Raw genomic sequence first — 20,240 nt, forward strand, 5'->3', positions numbered from 1 at the left:
AATAAGAGATAATAGAGAAATTAATTTTCCTATTGCTGAGATCACAATGGACAGTTTCAAGGATAATAATAACTATATTTTACACAATTTACACTATTCCATTAATGCAATATTAAGTGGTTGTAATAAATGTCACAAGAAAACTGTGGGTCAGGAAGAAATAAGAGGGAAAATGACTCTTGTATCTTTCAGAATGCATATCCAATAATTAAACAAAACCTACACAAGAATACTTCTTGAATATTCAATCAAATATATATATATATAAAAGCAAATAGTCAGTGTTCAGTTTTGCCAATTTTATTGAACCAATAAAATTCCTACTAATAACAATGAAATAAATTTCTGCAAGTATAAATGTGATACAGTTTAACAAAACCCATTGTTCTGTACCTATAAATAGATTTTCAAAATGTCATAAAAAGTGCAGTTATGAATTGTTAACATGTTAATACATAGTTGCTTTATTTCAAATGTGTTTGCCTTGACTCACCAACAGTTCCTTCTGTAGCTGTTCAAATAATATTACCCATCCCTCCAAAAAAAAAAGAGGCATTAAAGCACTAGAATATTACACATAAACTGATCCATTGAGGTCAGCTTTAGTCAGAATTGTAAAATCAGCAACATAAGAAAAATAAAACCTAGTTATACATACGAAAAGCTTTCATGGGTTCTATACTCTTCTTAACTGCTGACTCATGTGGAGGGCATAATAGTTGAAAGGCTTATATGGTTAACTAACTTAGACTACATCTACAGCAGGGTCTGATTTGCCAGAACAAGTTTAAAGTGGCTGTTTATCAAGTTTGTTGTCTTCAGAATTGAAACCATAAATGTAAGATCGCCATTTGACACTGAAAATTGTGTGAATCCTAAATTGCATCAATGATCTATTTGATAAAAGCTTATTCTAATTGAAAACCTTATATAGTAAGAGACTGATAGATATATAGCAGTCTTAAAGATCACGTCATCCGCCTCACATTAGTCCAAAGTCACGTGCTTCGTAAAAAAGAAAAAAATTACAGTAACAAAGCACAGGACCACGAAGGCAAAACATCACAGCTTCTGATTACATGGAGTAAAAAGTACCGAGGAACGCAGAGATAACTGTGTTAATACTGATGAAGTAAAGAACTATAACAGACATTTCACAGCATGCTACATATATCACTCACAACTCAAGGATAAAATGATGTCTAAAATTGAAAGATAAGAAGTTGGCAATCTGATTTCGTGTGCAATTCAGCTACAAAGTCTTAATATATACATTCATGATGTAGCTGCCCTGCAAAATCAGGTTTGTTTTAAAAAAGAGAGATTTCAAGTTCAAATCCTATTTCATAAGCTAAAGGATACATCCAGTTCTTCCATGACCAGGAAAGTTATTTTCAGGGTTGAAGGAGCGAATCCAAGTAGCAAGGCCATGTTCCAAGCTGACCTGACAGGGTTCTGTGTAACCTTGCTCCAACTGTGCATGTGGCTGTGAGTATTCTATTAGCATGGAGAAGATGCCAAACTGGCTTGTGGTTTGCTTTCTGTGTCTACCTTATCTGATTGACAAGAGTAGATGTGAAAAGAGAAAAGAGGAAGGGAAAAAATGGTATTTTCTTTCCAGGGAAGATATATATGCATATAAAGGGAATATCTGCACTAGGTATAGAGTTGGGATGATGTCCCTTGGTGAACAAGGGTAGCATTGAACTCTTTCCCTTTATTTTAGAGAATCAGTGAAATTGAGGAAGGAGAAAACAAGTCTCAATGTTACAAAGGAAATTTCCTGGTTACCCAACTGATGAATTTCCTTGATCCTACATTTTGATCCTTCCTTATCAGATTTGGGAATCAGTCGACAATTTGTAAAGACTGATTAACTTAAGAAGATGTATAATCAGTTTCATTCAGTAGGTGTCATAATGCATAAACTTAAGCTAATCAGGATTGATAAACAATAGTTTAGCATTAAAGACTAGAGAGTCTCTCTCCTTTTGATTTTTTTTATGAGATTAAACTGAGGAATGCAAGAAAATAGACTGGTTTAGCAAATTTGTATACCCAAAATTACATTTATCATAGTTAGACTTACTACTATTTGATGTTGTACTATGAGCTGTAAAATAGGGTGTTTGTTCTAATGGCCATTCTATAGTATGAATTTCATTACTTCAAAGATTTCCACAAGCATTTAAAAGAATCAGGTATTCATCCCCCCCCACCCCCACCACCCTCATATTCCTTCTTTTTCAACTCTGGACCTCATGGTGGTGCACTCATAATTTAAAGCTAGAAGGAACATTTTATAACATAGGATTTAATAAAAACTATCCCTTCAGGCTCTATTTATTCAAGTCTCATTTCTTAACTAGGCATATATTCATTCCTGGGCCCATAAAGGTATTTATTGGACTCTGTTTTCAAGTTGGGGTGTTCACAAATGGGTATGGAAGGCACCCGGATACCACCACAGATAATAATATTTTAATCTGTACTTTCAAACAGGGTGGGGTTTGACTTCAGGTCAGACAACCGTCTGCAGATGAACACACGCCGTGTTAGAAATCTGACAGCGTTCGTCTACAGACCGCACCAAGCAGGCACTGGCCAGACCGGAAGCACTGTGGCTTCTTCCCTTCTGTGCGCTTCCGGTTCCTGGATGATAGTCTGGATATCCTGGAAGTACCACCAGGGGAATAAGGACTACGAAGGCAGTGCATTCCCTTTTCATCTCACAGCTCATTTTCCCCAGCAAGAAACAGGGTGGGAACAGGGGTTACATGCTTAGTCTAACGCGGGAAGCTTGATCAAACCCTTAGGTAGCCAATTTTGTGGTATTTTATCTATATTATAAATCCAGTGGGCTTCTGTGAGCCAATGGGACCACCTAAACGCCGTTTATCGCATGTCCTTCTGTTGGAAGTAAGTTTCAAGGCCCAAATGACACCCATAAAACCAATGTCAGAAACACCACCCAGCTGTACGCCAGAAATTTCCTGTTCCACTGATCGGTTACAGATTAGTCTGGACTGCTGGAGAATTTTCACTTTACATTCAAATAACTTGGACTAATGCAGGTATTTACTACCTAGTATAGATCCAGGTTAGGATGGCATTTCAATCACTTTAAAATCCTGCTAAATGCTAATTTCTGCATGGTAGAAATAGTTCGATTTCTTATCATGTATAAATATAAAGATTCCTACTTTGATAGAAGGCAAAACTCTTCTATGATTTATTTAAAATATGGAAGTAGTACTTCTGAACAACAGAGAGTGAATCCATGAAAATGGTTGGATAACTCTGAGTTTATAGGCTCTTTGGGGATGAGGTAGAGGAGAACAAGATATTCTGGCAGCGGGGAAAGGGCAGAACAGTATGGGATGGATGCAATCACATGTGGTGCTACAGAATTTCTGGTAGGGGATCGAGGGCAAAGGTGAGCCAAAATATACCCAGATGACTGAGGGATTTCAAGGGAGTTGGGACAAGTCATATTCCTCATGAATGAAGAAAAAGTAACTGGGAAAAGTAAATGCTGGTGACGATCAGCAGGTGGCTGGTGATGTCTGGTTTGTGAAAAGGCGTTCACACCAAGATGGGCTGAGGGGAGGGGAGGAGAGTGAGCATGGTTGAGGCTGAGGCACTTGGGAGGAAGAGTGAGCAGGCAGGAAAGGGTGGGCTGAATGTAGGCAGGAGCTCCCGCGACAGGAAGGGCTCCTTTAGACTGGGTGTGTGATGCTGAGGGCAGCCACGCTAGTGGAGTTATTATGGTCCATGTGTTCTTTGAAAAACTCTTCCTTCCTCACAGGGCTCTGCCTCAACAGGTACCTCTACCTCTGCGATCCATTTCACTCCAGCTGTTTTTGTTCTAGGTCTCACCTGAGCAGACACTACTGATGAAGCCAAATTAGCATGGAAGTTCCACATGGAGGGGGCACTGAAGTTCTGTTGACTGAGATGAATACATTCATGTTACAGTACTGTTTTAAGGAAAGACTAATTTGATTCTCAGTCTTCAGATGGATATAATCGGGAAACAGAGTTTATGATGATGGCCACCTAAAATAGGTTCTGACTATGACATTAGGTAACTTAAAACTCAGTCTGAATAGAGGAGCCACATATCTTTCAGTTTCCTGTTAAATTATACTATTAGCAAATTTCATATACTATTTATATAACATTATAGTTGCATAATTTTCACTCCATGCAAGACCGTCTATTTGCATAAAAGAAGAAAAAGCCCCCCATAGATAAAGAGTTTAAGGTCTTGCTTTCCAGAGGAATGATTTAGAATTGTCTTTAAAACATAACATAAAACAAAAATGAAAACCTCATTTTACTAGCACAGTGCAAATCATTTTTATAGCATGCACTGAAATTTATTTTTTTCCCTGATGAACTGCCCTTAGAGTTTAAAAGAATCTTACCACCAAATAGGCATGTACTCTGCACAAAAATGGTGAACTGTTTTTAAGTACACATTTTTAACTGCTGGTTGATAATTTCATTTTGCTGTAGCATAAAAATTTAAGATTTTGGATTTAAAAACTCTGTAAGGTGGGAAAAAAGTTGCTCAGGAATAATGTTAACTAGGTGTTAGAAGCATTTGAAATCGTTAAGGGACTTTATAGCACAATTAAAATAGGGGCTCTGGTTCAAATATGATTTTGATATAGAGCTGACATTGAGGGTTCTATTCTAAGAGTCTTGTGCTGTTATTATTTGGGTTTAAAGCTATAATTACAGGCCAAGACCAGCCCCAGATTCCACATTAGCCATTTTTTACTTAAAAAACACCCGAAATGGGACAAAGGTTCTTCCTGAGACTGAGACAATATCCTTAGCTCAAAATGGTGAAGAAAGTTACAAGTTGTCCCATCTCAAAAGCCTGCTTTCCTCTAATTATCAGGAGTCCATCTGAGGAAGCCGAATCCGAAGGATTTAAAGAGGCACATGTCTGGCCACTCCCACAGTCAAGGGACTGGGTTCACCATTTACTTTCAGAGAGGAGTATTTGGATTTTCTTAAGGTGATCCGAGAAAACTGAGCATTCTAACTCTAGCGGGAAAACTCAAACTTTGAAAGTAAACAGAACCATTTCAAGCATGTACATCAGTGGATTGTTAGACTAATTTGAAAACAATAAGCAACGGAGTCAGAGACTTCACATTCACATGTGCTTTTTGTTTTTCTCACGTACACGTGCACAGCTTAATTTGGCACAATGTGAGCCCCAGGGGTAGGTTAGCGGATCATATAGTCACATCATGACACCAATTGAACCAGAGAGCTCTTTTAAAAAATATCACATTTTAATATAAAAGGCTATGCTATAAATTACTACATAGTAAATTCAATACTCTGAAAAAATACCACCCTGGAAAACCGCATCAGAATTTCAAGTTTGCAGTAGCTGAAGTTCACAGCAAACTCCTGTACAACGGTATTCACAACCTGGAAGGTTGTGCAGGCTGCATCTTGGCAGGTGCTTTGGCACCTCCAAAGTCAACTTTTCTAGGCTGATTCAGTGAGGTTCATAAATATCTTGTTTTATTTTTGTTTATAGTTCCAAGTCAACTGATTTTCCTGATTAGCGATAAGACACATCTATGCTAAGCTAAAAAGAAACTTTGCTAGGAAAGAGATCTAGTAAAGGCACTAATAATATTCCCATAACCCAAACTTGAACTACTTACATTTCTGGGGCGGGGAATGCAAAAACAAAAACTAAGTGGCCATTTTAGTTACTTAAACCTTGTTTCCCCTTTTGGTTTAAAGCTCTTCTGATGTTCTATGAGAATTTTTCCTCCTTTTTAATATATAAATTATTTTCAACCTCTAATACAGGTCACCTGCACAAAAACATAGGGATATTAACTGAAAGAATTCTAGTTAAAAAAACAAAATGTCAAGAGTAAAGGGTATCCTCAACTTGAAAGTTCTAATATTAGGGAAGTCAAATGGACATGCATGTTGTCATTCACATTTTGCCATTCCCCTAAATATTTTCTTTGTGGTTAGTACCTATCTATATAATGTGATATGGAATAACATCAACATATGGTATATGCAATAAACAAAACAGACTCGATCTGGCATGAGTTCTTTGAATAATCTTTTTAAATAAACCATCCTGTCTTTAAAAATATTAGCAGTTTTTTTCCTCACATGGAAGATTTCAAACAAGATCCTGGAATCTAAAAATGCAGAATTACCTTATATTCATAGGTGTACAGTCATCTTTCTATTTTCTTACCTAGAACAAAGCCTAACAGAGAGCAACCTAGTGGATTGTACCAGAAAAGGATGATAAATGGAAGGGGAAAATGATTGACGAGAACACTAGCCCACAATTCTTTCATGAGAGGAAAGAAAAAGTTAAGTCCTAAATAACAAGTAAGTCTAAAATGCAATCTTTGTGGGAATGCTAACGGAAAAATTTAACTATCTTCTTTACTGTGAAAAAAATGGATTTTTTTAAAAAATTAGCATGTTTGTGTAAAATTCAAGTCACCCTTAGTTAACCAAAAAGTGTTTAAGCAGTGCAGTCGTGTCCTACCGGATAGCTGTGAGCATCTCTTTAGGCACTTCACTGGTTCATTAACATAATACAAATTAAAGCTATAAATGTACAACATTGTGCTCTGTGAAGATAGTCTAATCAAGCAACATAAACCAATGCAAAAATGTGACTTTTGGGATGCTTTTTCCTCCCTTAAGACTTGAGATCTTTTTTAAACCAGTTGTCCAAAGAGATTGTTCTGGGAATGGGGATGCTTTGGCATTGTAAAAGGAACATTGTTCAACACCAGGAAGGCAAAAGCCTTGTGCAATAAAGAAATCTAAACTAGATTTCTTTATAGCTCTGTGGTAAAAGGACACTTCTGCAGTGACATACATAATAGGGGGAAGTTTGTTGAGTCTTTTTCTCTCTCTCTCTCTTTTTTTTTTACATATTGCACTCTTGTGTTGTTGTTGTTCAATCACATTAATGCATAGAAACACAATTTTTACCTTTGAATAATCAACTGTTTAACCTATCATAAGAAAAACCGTGGAAAGTAAGTTCTAGAAGCCTAACAGGAAAAAAATATAGGCATATTAACCTTCCTCTGCTTACTGAAATATAGAAAACACTATGAGAAAAGAAAAATGTGCAAAGAAAATTTTTGGTCAGTCTTGTGTGGGTACATGTTTATATGTGCCAACTAAATGAACTGTAAGCAGTCCTGTGAGCACTGATTACTCTGATGACTGAGGATTACTATCAGTGATAGAAAGGAGTGTGCATAATTCCACTTTGAATATATACATCTGATATGGAAAACGGAAGCTTCTGTTTCAGAAGAGAAAGAAACTAGCTGAATTTGGCATTTCAGTAGCATGCTATAGAATTCATCATGATCAATTTCACATTAAATTATGGACAATGGCTGTATCACATTTCATGTTATCGCCAATAGCAGTAAAAAAAAAAAAAAAAAACAAATAAAAAAAATAAACAGTGCCTGACAAATAAACTCCTGGAGACACAGATACGTGTCCTGTGAGCAGCTTAGTTCAACAGCGCATGCTTCTCCTCCACCAGGTGTAGGACACAACCTTAAAATTCTAGAATGGCCAGAGGAGGTCATTCATTGCTGAATTCTGATATCTGAAAAACAATTGCTCGAGCAGATTGTAAGCGCTTTTCCTTATTTAAAAAAAAAAAGGAAAGAACAAAAATACACATACACACAAACCCCAAAGCACTGAAGTTAAGCATTAACTAACCAGGTTCATGATTTATGATCAGTATCCAAAAACCCAACTACAAACAATGCCAAGTAGTGCTCCTCAGTATTATTTTTGCAATTGTTAGTCATGTTAAGCATCAAGGAAAAGAAAACACATCATTGCACATTACAGCCGCCCCCAAAAACGGCTAAAACTTTGACACTAGAGAATTGAATAATGTTTGATGCTACATCACAAACAGCTTCAGATGTATATCCTATGTGAAAAGGTCTTTACACATATATGGTTATCTTCCCTGGGCGATGCTTCAGGTCAAATGCCGAGTTATGGCACGAAGAGCATAGAGAAGCTCAGCTTGCATCCGTGCTTCCATTAGAAGTAAATTGACATGAACCTAGAAATCAAAGTGTTACCAATTTAGTGACCATTATAAACAACTGAAACAACTTTATTTCATATATCAGACATTCACAAATGTATTATAACATTAGGTGTTATAATTTCACCAGTATTATAGACACACATACAAACACACATGCCTGTGCATGTTTGTGTGTGCACATGATGTACCACTCATAAGAAAACTGTTTATTAAAAACATGTGAGCAGTAAAAATGACCCCTAGAATCTTAAAAAGTCCAGTAATTTTCTTAGGATAGCTGTAAAGCTAGACAATCCTTTGGGTTATAAAACGAAAACAATTTTTGCAAATTACAATTCTACAAAAAATACTTTCTTCCAGATGTAAAATTTTATATGGCTGAAAATCAGCCTGACATTTCCTATAGCCTGTACTTACTCCTTGGAAAGTTCTTAAAAACATTTGTTACTATTTACAGGCATACCTAATTTTATTGAGCTTTTGCTTTAACGCACTACATAGACATTGCTTTTCTTTCTTTTTTCACAAACTGAAGGTTGCATTGCATTGAGCAAGTCTATTGGCGTCATTTTGCCAACAGCATTTGCTCACTTCTTTGTCACATCTGGTAATCCTCACAACACTTCAAACCCTCCACCACAAAAAAGATTATGACTCACTGAAGGTTCAAATGATGGTTAGCATTTTTTAGCAATAAACTATTTTTTAATTAAGGTAACTATACTGTTTTGTTTTTAAAGACATGATGCTATTATATACTTAATAGGCTACAATGTATTATAAATGCAACTTTTACAAGCACTGGGAAAACAAAAATTCCTGTGGCTGGCTTTATTGTGATATTAACTTTGCTGCAGTGGTCTAGAACCAAATCAGAATATCTTTGAGGTATGCCTGTACATGGGAGAAACCAAGGTGAAAATCTGAAGCTTAAAGCAATCTGAAATGAGTACCTGGTAGGTTACTGAATGGTGACGAAATTTTGGTTATGTGTTTTGTCCAATGTGGTGTGTAAAATAAAAGTCTAGCATTGGCCTTTGAAATACTGGATCTGACCCTGATGCTAGGAGATTGAGGGCAAGAGGAGAAGGGGGAGACAGAAGATGAGATGGTCGTATGGCATCACTGACTCAATGGACATGAATGTGAGCAAACTCTGGGAGATACTGAAGGATAGGGAAGCCCGGAGTGCCACAGTCTATGGGGTCGAAAAGAGTCAGACACGATTAAGGGATGAACAACAACAACTTAGATATGCTTAGCTTGCCTAGAGTCTTTCATATACAGCTGTGAACAAGCACCTGGGGGAATTTTTGAGGGGGATACATCTCACCCAATAGGTTAAAATAAGCACCCACAGATCTTCAAAAGTTTTTACAAAGAAGTATGATTTATTTAAATTATTTTGATATCTTTCTACAGGTTAGATATATCACTGGATCTATTGATGAGTAAGGAGAATTTCTAGATACCACTGAGTCAAGGGAGAAACTGTAATGCAAACTTATAAGCAGAGCATAAAGATCTATCAAGGAGAGATGGTGGAGGTAAATGGGCATTTATCTGATGTGTGATTGGCTCTAAGACTTCAAGAAAGACTGCTAGGGATCGAGGTCCTAACATTCTCTATCAAAGTCATATAGTTAATTAGTGAATATTAGGACTCTAAAAAGGTTTTCTTACCTCAAGCTTAGGAACTGTGGTATAAATGGAAGATTCTTGGATTTAAAGGTCAATAGACCCATGACTTAAGGCCATACTTATACTATACTATTATATCAGTCATTTATTAGGTCTTAAATAATGTTTCCTATATATTGATATTTCAATCCCCCAAAATCCTCATATAATAATATACTTGGCTCAAAGGTCTGCATTATATTGTCAAAACACTAAATTACCAAATTGGAATGAGAACTATTGTTCTGATAGGTTAACTGTAAAATGGCTAGAATGAATAAATCTCTAAATGGATATGTCTTCTGGGCCAGATTCAATTTTCAGATCCAATCTTTCAAAGGCCAACACTAGGCTTTTACTTTACACACTACACTGGGCAAAACACATAACTAAAATTTAGTCACCATTCAATAAATTTGAATTTTAAAACACTGTAAAAGAAAAAAACTGATGGCCAAATGATGCCACTTCCAACTTCTCTGATGGTGCTGATTTACTAATATTTTCACAGTTAATTTTTCATAATCATTACTCCTTACGTGGAATATATATCTATGATAAGTCATGAAACATACCTTTTCTGAGTGTTTGAACTGACGCCAGTAACTATCATACATGCGCTTGGTAGTCCTCTCAGGATAGCAGGTCACTGTCTTAATGTAAACCTTCAGGCTTCGTTCAAGTAACTGATTAACTTCTCCATAATCATAGTCATCATACCTATAAGCAATGTGATAGCAAGCTTTAGAATGGCAGAATCAAAATTTCTAAAGTAATACCAAGACACAATAATTATCTAGTAATTAAATACCAAAAGTTCATTCATTAACTCATTTAAATAATAAATATTTGAGTGCCTACTATAAGCCTTGTAGTTTCCAAGTACTCCTTGAGGCACTGATGAAACACAAATGAACAAAATAGACAAAAATCCCTGGTCTCATGGAATCTAAAGTCTATTGGAGAAAGAAGAAAAATGAAAAAGAAAACTATATATATATCAGATGGTGACAACTGCTACGGAGATAAAATACAGCTGAGGGCTGGGAGGAGAGTTGTGATTTTAGATAGAGTGGGCAGGAAGGCTTCTCTAAGAGACTGACATCTAAGCTGATACTGGAAGGAGAAGGAGCAAGTGTAAAACCCTCAGGTAGGAGTCTACTGTCTCAGTGAAAGTGAAAGTCGCTCAGTCGTGTCTGCCTCTTTGCGACCCCATGAACTGTAGCCCGCCAGGCTCCTCTGTCCCTGGAATTCTCAAGGCAAGAATACTGGAGTGAGTAGCCATGCCCTTTCTCGAGGGGATCTTCCCGACCCAGGGATCGAACGCAGGTCTCCTGCTTGGCAGGCAGATTCTTTCCTGTCTGAGGCACCAGGGAAGCCCCGAGTGTCTCAAGGAAGAGGGAATAATCAACTGTGTCTGATGCTGCCGAGTAGGCAAAGAAGACACCACGGAGAACTGGTCGAGGCGGAGAGCTGTGGAGAGGCGAAGGGCAACCTCAGAAAGAGGAGTTCCATAGACTTGCTACTGTGCAGGAGTAAAAGCCTGACACTGCAGTCGATTCACAAGGAACAGGGGATAAGAAAATGGTGACACAGATATACAAAATGTTTTCAAAGGGGTCTGCTGTGCATGGGAGCAGAGGTGTGAGGCAGTAGCCAGAGGAAATTAAGGATGAAGAAAGGATGGTTTTTTGAGATGATGAGAGAAATAAAGTCATGTTTACATATTGATGGGAAAGATCCGATTAAGAGAGTAAAGCTAGTTATGCAGGAGAGAGAAGGGAGAATTGCTGGAACAGGGATCTTTAGATGAGAGGAGATGGGGTTCTGTGCCCTAGTGCATAGGAGTGTAGATAGTTCATTCATAAGATGAGAGAAGAACAGCATAAATGGGCACAGAAATAGCTTTGAGGGTAAGTGTAGTGGTGGGAGCTTGTGGGATTTTCCTTCTGTATTTTCAGTTTATTTTTAACCCAAGCATAATACTTAGTTAAAAAAAAAAACACTGGGATTTTATATAAGCTTTATTTAGTAGCATCCAGCAGAGAAATATCACTATATTTATTTATTGTCTTAAATATATTATTTTGAATATAATATTAATTTATAACATGTATTGAATTAAAATCTGTTAGTGTTTATTTTTCTTAATTAGGTTGGTATAATATGTTTTAAAATGTGATGATTTTTTCTAGAATAGTAAATGGGCAAATAGTGGAGCTACTATTTACCATCATAATAGTATCTTTTAGGTAGAATATTTCATATTAGTTGACTTTTCCAAGAAATTTGGGATTTTTTTAAGTCAAAGTTATAGAAACCACTTTGCTTAACAAATAGAATTCTAATTCCATTCCATAAGGGCTTTGTGATACTGTATCAGAAAGGATACAGTACAGAGTCAATTGAATGTATTCATAACTGGGGATTTTATCTTTCGGCAGATCTATCTCCACAGCAGTCTTCAAACCCAGCTCAAAAAGGATGTTCTCCAAGAAGAGCTTTCCTGATTAGACCACTCAGTCTCAATCACTCCTTCACTCTCGGTTCTCTCAATTCTAATCTTCTAAATTTAGGTGCCACTAATTTACTCTGACTTACAGCTTCATTTCCGTATTCTTACATGAGCTTATGTAAGTTTTATGAGGGCAGACTCTATCTTAGTTTCATTTATACCCAAATTATACCATACCTTCAAAAACCAACCAACCAGCACTTGCTATAGTGATCTAACAGGATATCATGGGCTTCTCCTGTGGCTCAGCAGTGAAGACTCTGTCTGCAGTGCAGGAGAAGCAGGAGAGACGGGTTTGATCCCTGGGTCGGGAAGATTCCCTGGACGAGGGCATGGCATCCCACTCCAGTGTTCTTGCCTGGAGAATCCCATGGACAAGGGAACCTGGCAGCCTAGAGTCCATGAGCTCACAAAGAGTCAGTCATGACTGAGCGACTGACACGCCTGCACAATGGCATATCATCATTTTAAAAGGTTCAGTTCTTCCAGGAGAGATTCTCAAATGGAGAGCTTTTCTACTGTTCCTAGTGATTACTGATGTTTTTCCCCTCCTTAGTAAAATTTTACTACTGTATTTATATGTGCATATCAAGATATTTAAACCAAGAAAAATGCTCTTCTATAAAACAGAGTTAATTTTTCACAGTCAGGAGTCCACATGTAATTTTCTCCCCAGAAGTATATACTCTTAAACAGGATAAAGGTAAGACTCCTGTCAGAATTTTCATTTAGAAACATGTAGAACTGTCTCTATATGGATTTCCAGGTGGCGCTGGTAGTAAAGAACCTGCCTGCAAATGGAGGAGACTGAGAGACGTGGGTTTAATCCCTGGGTTGGGAAGATCCCCTGGAGAAGGGCATGGCAACCCACTCCAGTATTCTTGTCTGGAGAATCCCCATGAACAGAGGAACCTGGAGGGCTACAGTCCTTGGGATCTTAAAGAGCTGGACATGACTGAAACAACTTAGTGCACACACACAACTGTCTCTATGACAACCATACCTGATTCCAAACATACAGTGAACGTAGTTAAATAAAGCTCTACGCAGCATGGTTGTGTCCACGTCCTCATGGGTGGCCATAGTGTTATAGGTGAGATTGTAGACCATGCGGAACTTCTCATCAAGAAGATGTCCAATATCAGAATAAAGTCTGTTCACCAGGGAGAACCCATGATTTTCCCAGGTATAGTCCTAAAAGAATAAAATGTATTACAAAATGGTCACTCTCCACTTAAAGTCTATGTTTTGTGAAGTATAACCACTGAAGCAAGTAAGTGGAGGATATTTCAAAGTCTGGAATCCTTTCACGGATTCTAAGTTCATCACTTCACCAAGACTGCTTTGCCAACACATCAGTTTGTAGATGGAAGGGCCGTGCTCCTTCCTCACTGGGTCCAGGATGAGGCACACTGGTGAGAAACTCTGGCTACTTCCCGTGGTCATGTACTGTGCAAACTACACCTCATCTGGAAGGACCCCAGAAGGCCCTGGAATTTTCCTACGTGACTAAACCTACTCAGTGACATGGATGGCTAGCAGATCATCTGAAACAAACACAGAGGAGTCTGTCTTCAATCTCGCCTGCACTGTCTTTATGAACCACATTGCTACTGTGGCTCTTATCTAGGGATGGGGAACAGGTGGCCCTTCAGTCCATAATTATAGACATATGGCCTTTTTTATAAAAATGCCTTCTTATTATAAATGTGAACATATCACTCAATTTCCTCCCTGCTTCTCTCCAAAACATGAACATGATACTACCACCATGCAATAACGCAAGTAACCACATAAAGCAGTTTCCTTTTGCCTTCTTGGGGTTGCAGGTAGAGGGGATGCTGAAATAATAATCCATCAACTGGGACATCAAATTAGACAAGGTTGAAAAGTAGGTTAAATAAAGATATTTATAGATTCTATCAAAATGATCTATTAGTTTCTTTGGGAGTCAACTTATTCAACATTTCACAGTTAAAATGACAGTATCTTTTCTCCAACTTCTCTCAATTAAAGGTGTCTCATACCTGAGCTCGGAAAGTTGGCAAATGTTCCTCCCCTCGTCTGGCAAAGTCTTCATATCCAAAACCAGGGTCTTCAATGTATCGGGAGACATCAGATGTTATAATCATGTCATCCTCAAAATCTAAGGGCAATAATGAACAATCTGGTGTTAAGAACGCTGTACAGAGTTAGAACAATGAATTAACTGCACTTTCTTTCCATTTTTCACTTTAGCTTTTCCAAGGATTTCCACAGTGACAATATTGACTACATGCCTTACATTCACACAAAATACCTTTTGCTCAAATTTTGAATACAATTTCATTACTAAATACTGGCAACTGTAATATTTAGCTATAGCTATTCAGGCAAAAAATTGACTAAATTAAAATATCTAAATACTATTTTAGCCAAAAAGTTCACTTGGGATTTTCTGTAAGATGTTACAGAAAAATGTAAATGAACTTTTTGGCCGACCCAATACAAACATTTTTTTCCCTAAATTTACCTTTAGAAGTTAAAAATTTCTTAAAAAGGAGTTAAAATTAATATTCTGACAAATCTAAAACTCTAATTAATTTTAATTCTATTTAAACAAATGTTTCAAACTCTGGACTCAAAGGAAATAGTACTTTGCATATTATCCGCATTCTTCTGCTCCTAGGAGATGGATACAAATAAAATACAGAAAATACTATGTTACAGTAATGGAACATCATTCTAATTTGAAAAGCAGGAAACTAATACATGCTAGTCAACTCTGTTACCAAGCTATAGAATAGTACCCTTGTAGAAAACTTCAAACATTTTCTTCAAAAGACTTGAAAAACTATTCTTAGAATCTCTAAATGGAATCTGAAATGCTTTATCATACTGATCAAACCAAGAAACTTGTTATAGGGAAAAATAAGTTTCTATTTCCATTTTAAAACACGGTAAGTCTACAAAAATAACTCAGCCACATACTGAGTCATTCTTCTCTTATCTTTGTGTGACCAGCAGATTTAGTACTGGGAATGGTGAAGAGTAAAGAATGAAACAATTTATTTCCTAATTTAAAAATGATATAGCCTCTTGCTTAAATCAGAATATAACTTTCCACCAAGGTCTAAGACTTGCTGGTCAAAGTTCACTTTAGAAGGCAAAAGTCCTTGCTCAAGCATCCAAGAAGGGAAAGAATGACATTCTAAAATATACTTTCAATAATAAGAAAAGGGCTTCCCCAGCGGCTCAGTGGTGAAGAATCTGCTTGCCAATGAAGGAGGTACAGGTTTGACCCCTGGTCTAAGAGGATCCCACACGACACGGAGCAAAAGCCTGTGCTCTAAAGACTGACTGCTGCAATTACTAAAGCCTGTGTGCCTAGAGCCCACGTTCTACAACAAGAAAAGCCACAGAAATGAAAAGTCTGAGCACTGCAACTAGAGAGTAGCACTATTAAAATAGCCAGGACATGGAAGCAACCTAGATGTCCACTGACAGACACTTAGGCAAAGAAGTTGTAGTACATATATACAATGGAATACTACTCAGCCATAAAGGAACGAATTTGAGTCAGTAGTATTAAGATGGATGAATCTTTAAAAAAGTTTTAATAAGAGAGCAGCCCCCACTCACCACAACTAGAGAAAAAGCCTGTGCAGCAATGAAGACCCAGCACAGTCAAGAATAAATAAATTAAACAAAAAAATTAAAAGAAATAAAACATTTATGTCCTTCAAGCTCTAGTGGTCTTAGAGAAGCTTTAAAAAAATCAATGTCTAAGGAATTTCTTGGTGGTCCATTGGTTAGGACTCTGAGCTTCCACTGCAGGGCACCTGAGTTCAATCCCTGGTTAGGGAACTAAGATCTTGCAAGCTGCCCAGCATGGCCAAAAAAATATAAATAAATAAATAAATACTGTCTGTGCCATCTTTCACTGCCATTCAGCTCCAAATACCTTCTAATTTCCACTGCAACTTTTTATTTCCCTATGAACTATTTAGAAGTATACTGTTTTGTTTCTAAACATTTGAGAAACTTATAGTTATCCCTTACTGATTTCTAGCTTACTTCTGTTACAGTCAAAAGTTATACCCTGTAAAGTTTAAATCTCTTAAAATTTGCTGATACTTGCTTTATTAACAGTATATGGTTGATATTGGTAAATTTTCCATGTGCACTTGAAAATAATGGTATAGGTTGCAGTTTGGGATACAGTGTTTTATTTATGTCAGGTAAAGTATGCTAAATAAGTTTACTCTCTTTTTCTGGATTTTGTGTCTACTTACTTTTAGTTATAAAGAGATGTATATTAGAATTTTTTCACCCCATGTGACCCCATGGACTGTAGCTGCCGGGCTCCTCTGTCCATGGGATTTCCCAAGCAAGAATATTGGAGTCGGTTGCCATTTCCTTCTCCAGGGGATCTTCCTAATCCAAGGAAAGAACCTGCATCTCTTGCATTGCAGGTGGGTTCTTTACCACTGAGCCACCAGGCAAACCCAAATTTTTCAGACTTACAAAAATTAATGTCTAAAAGTAAATACATACTACTAAGTTTAATACAATGTTTGCATTTTAAAATATTGGCTTCCCTGGAAGGTTTAACCCAGGCTCATTACTTTCCTTTGTCCCAGTTGTTTTCTCTGGATGATTTTTTATAAACAGCTCTTTTGATTTTAACTCCCAAATATATACCGATAACTTCCAAAACTTTATTTTCGGCTTAAAACCTTCTCCTGTTCAACCCTGGCTGCTCCAAGTGTGGTGTGCAGGCCAGCAGCATGGGCATTACATGAAGCCATGAATGAAACCTAGCTTCTCAGGTCCTGGTGCAGACAGACTGAGCACAAATCTGCATTTCAACAAGATTCCTCAGTGATTCACATGCATATTAAAGTCTGAGAGGCACTTGTAGATGTTTCCAGACTGGAGGTTTTATAGACATCACAACTCAACATGTCGCAAATATGGCTGGTTACATGATCTTTAAGGCTGGAAAGGTCATCATGATAAGGCCTCTATCTACCTAATCAGCTTCCTGTTCACAATACCTACCTCATGTGTCACGTCCTAACAACGCAGAATCAACTGCTCCTGCACCCACCATCCTGTTTCCTCACCACTGTGCGTTGGCTCAGGCAGATGTGCTGTTTACCACCAACTCCCCATCCCCGAGCCACTGCCTGACTCCCCTGCACTCAAGTCTCTGAAGTTTAGCTTACAGCCAAGCGGCTGGAGGAGGTCTTTCCCCAGGACCCCTTCTGTCCACACTGATCCGTCTCCATCACTGGCTCCATTTACTCCTCACTTTCTGCTTTGTATTGCAGTTATTTCTCTCTCCCACTAGCAATGAGAGCCTGCAGAGGGCAGCAATCACGTCTCATTTAGCCTGAAAACATGCCTACCACTCTGCTGAGTCTACGTGGAGTACAATAAATGTCTGTACTATGAATAGCAAACCAGTAACTGAAACGCTTCTTTATGTTTGGGATTTCCTGCTGGTCAGAAGTTCTGAGAAATTATTAATAAATATACTCAATTTGGTAAATAAAATCTTTCATAAAAGAAATCACTGGGGAAATGATAAAAGAGGGATCTCGTTCTTCCTGGTAAAATTTCTGAGAGCTATTGGTCAATGCCATATTTAATATTAACAAACCAGTCATGGCCAAATCAATTACCCTCAGGATTTATGAAACTGACTAACCTCATGACGAGTCATTTTGAAGCCCTCTTTTAAACCTACGGAGCTCTACTTTAAATGTTATGTAGATTGATGACTTGGAAGGGTTTAAGCTTTCAAAGCCTACTGAATCCATGCTATTTTAATAACATGTACTATGTGGTGTTCAATATCTTTTTAAGTTGTAACTGAAAAGTTTCCCTCCTATTTCAAAGTCTCTCAGAGTATTAGGAAAAGAAATGTATTTTAAAGACTAAAGCAAAGAAGTCTTTTGATACAGAAAAGCCTAACTTTTAATACAGGATGAATTCCTCCAAATTCAACCTAAGAAAATGACCTGAATAATACATTTTTATATAATTCCAAAGGTTTCTCCAAAGAAATGCAAATGCAAGTGCAGTGTAACTTTAGAAATAATCTGGAAAAAACCAGCAGTGTGAGAACAATCCTCCCACACACTCCACACCCACAAAAAAGGAAGAGATATTTCTTACAAATTACATCTATTGAAACAGGATTTTACTTATCACTAAAAAAAAAAATCACACAAGTAGGATGGGTTAAATACTCTTATCTAACTTTATAAGCAGTTGGTCTGCTCTGAATAACATTTTATCCAGGATACAAGCATGAACTGCATACATAGCTGAAGTACCTCTCAACTGATCTGAAATATATTCAAAGATGCAGCAAACACAAGAGGGGAAGCAATAGTATCAGCATCAGGTAGAAGAGAACTAAATAGAAGAAACGTGATAGTGGAATCATTCCGTTATCCATATGGAAAATATTGAAGGTGGTCTGAGGTGGTCAGTCAGGGTTCTAAGAACAACAGGGATCTTCCCGACCAAGGGATGGAACCCGGGTTTTCTGCATTGCAGGCAGATTCTTTATTATCTGAGCTACCAGGGAAGTCAAAGGCAAAGACAAAAGGCAAAAACAGTGAAATAGAAAAAGCACCTGAATGAGGAAATGAATGAAAAGTATCTCCAGAGACCACAAAAAGACTTTCTTTCTTCTCCTTCTCAAAGCGAGTGGTCATTTCTTCCTGAGATGCCTCTTCATCTTCCCTTTCTTCTTGAAGCCTTTTCATTCTTTCCATTAAGGCCTCTAGCTCACTTAGAGAATCGACAATCTGGAGCCAGAGAATATAATATTGGGTGTTATTAATATTAAAAGTTGTTCTAGTAAATGTCTCCATCTCCCAATGTCACCTTATGTACAGTGGCACTAGCATAGTCATTAATTTCCTAAGTGGGCTTTCCAGTAACTCCAAAGAAAATCATATGGGAAAACCAACATTTTCAGAGGTATAGTGTTTCTGCTTCAGCCATAAACACAGAAAGTTTATAGGAATGGATTTATTTAATCTAGAATTCTACTGGGTTAGCCAAAAAGTTCATTTAGGTTTTCCCATAATAGCTTTCAGAAAAATGCAAACAAACTTTTTGGCCAACCCAATACAACAGAATTTGATATATATTAGATTATATTATCACTTATTTCTAAAACTGGGACAGCCTTACAAGCCTTTTGATTTGTAATGGCTTTAAAAGCCTCCTAAGACAATTCAGAACTTCAGGAACAGGTTAAATTTTTAGGATAATAAAAAAATTATACAAAATATTTCAAGCCTATAATATCCTGTTTAATCAGATAATTTCTCTAGATGTTTTTTTAACATAGCAAGTTTAAAGGCAAAGCAGTAAAGAAAAACAGTTAAGAAAACGAACCCCGAAGTTGCTGCCTGTAAGGGATGCATTCTCTATGTTGTTGTCATTAGCGAGATCACACACACAGAAATTGTTGACTGGTATTAGCCTGAGTCCATTGGAGATTTCTGGATCTCTTTCTGGATTGATGCCACTACCAAAAACAAAGCTTGCCAAAGCATGATAATGAGCCAGTAGGACCACAGCATGTACCAGTTCAGGCAGAGACCAATTATTTTCTCCAGTTTTGACAAGTTTCTGAAATGAGAAAGCCAATCAAGAATAAAAGTGAAAACCACAGAATGTTACAAAGCAATTTTAGAAAGTATTGAAAAATGTATAAAATTTCATATGTCCATTTATAGTAATAATACTTAAAATTCCATTTAAACTGTTTCATATATTAAAGATACAGCTTTGGTCAAACAATATTACATTAAACTTATCAAAACTAACAACAGAATTACATTGTGGCTTCTCTGAAATTCCTTATACATATAATGGAGTTTCTGTTTCCAAAGCACTTTTCTATATTATGCT

General features: G+C 37.2%; 1 protein-coding gene across 3 annotated transcripts in view; it reads right to left on the minus strand.

The window, feature by feature from the left end:
- Positions 1 to 284: 284 nt before the first annotated feature.
- Positions 285 to 20,240, minus strand: part of SESN3 (sestrin 3) — a 76,877-nt gene continuing 56,921 nt past the window's right edge. For all 3 annotated transcript variants that reach the window (XM_070473655.1, XM_020885535.2, XM_020885536.2), the window contains exons 5-10: positions 19,722 to 19,958; positions 18,949 to 19,123; positions 14,345 to 14,463; positions 13,321 to 13,511; positions 10,378 to 10,522; positions 285 to 8,134 (exon numbers count right to left, since the gene is read on the minus strand). In XM_070473655.1, coding sequence (XP_070329756.1) covers positions 8,048 to 8,134; positions 10,378 to 10,522; positions 13,321 to 13,511; positions 14,345 to 14,463; positions 18,949 to 19,123; positions 19,722 to 19,958 — 954 coding nt within the window. In that variant the 3' untranslated portion in view covers positions 285 to 8,047. The remainder of the gene's footprint in view (positions 8,135 to 10,377; positions 10,523 to 13,320; positions 13,512 to 14,344; positions 14,464 to 18,948; positions 19,124 to 19,721; positions 19,959 to 20,240) is intronic.

This window comes from Odocoileus virginianus, chromosome 10, assembly GCF_023699985.2.
Source record: "Odocoileus virginianus isolate 20LAN1187 ecotype Illinois chromosome 10, Ovbor_1.2, whole genome shotgun sequence".
Classification (NCBI taxonomy): domain Eukaryota; kingdom Metazoa; phylum Chordata; class Mammalia; order Artiodactyla; family Cervidae; genus Odocoileus; species Odocoileus virginianus.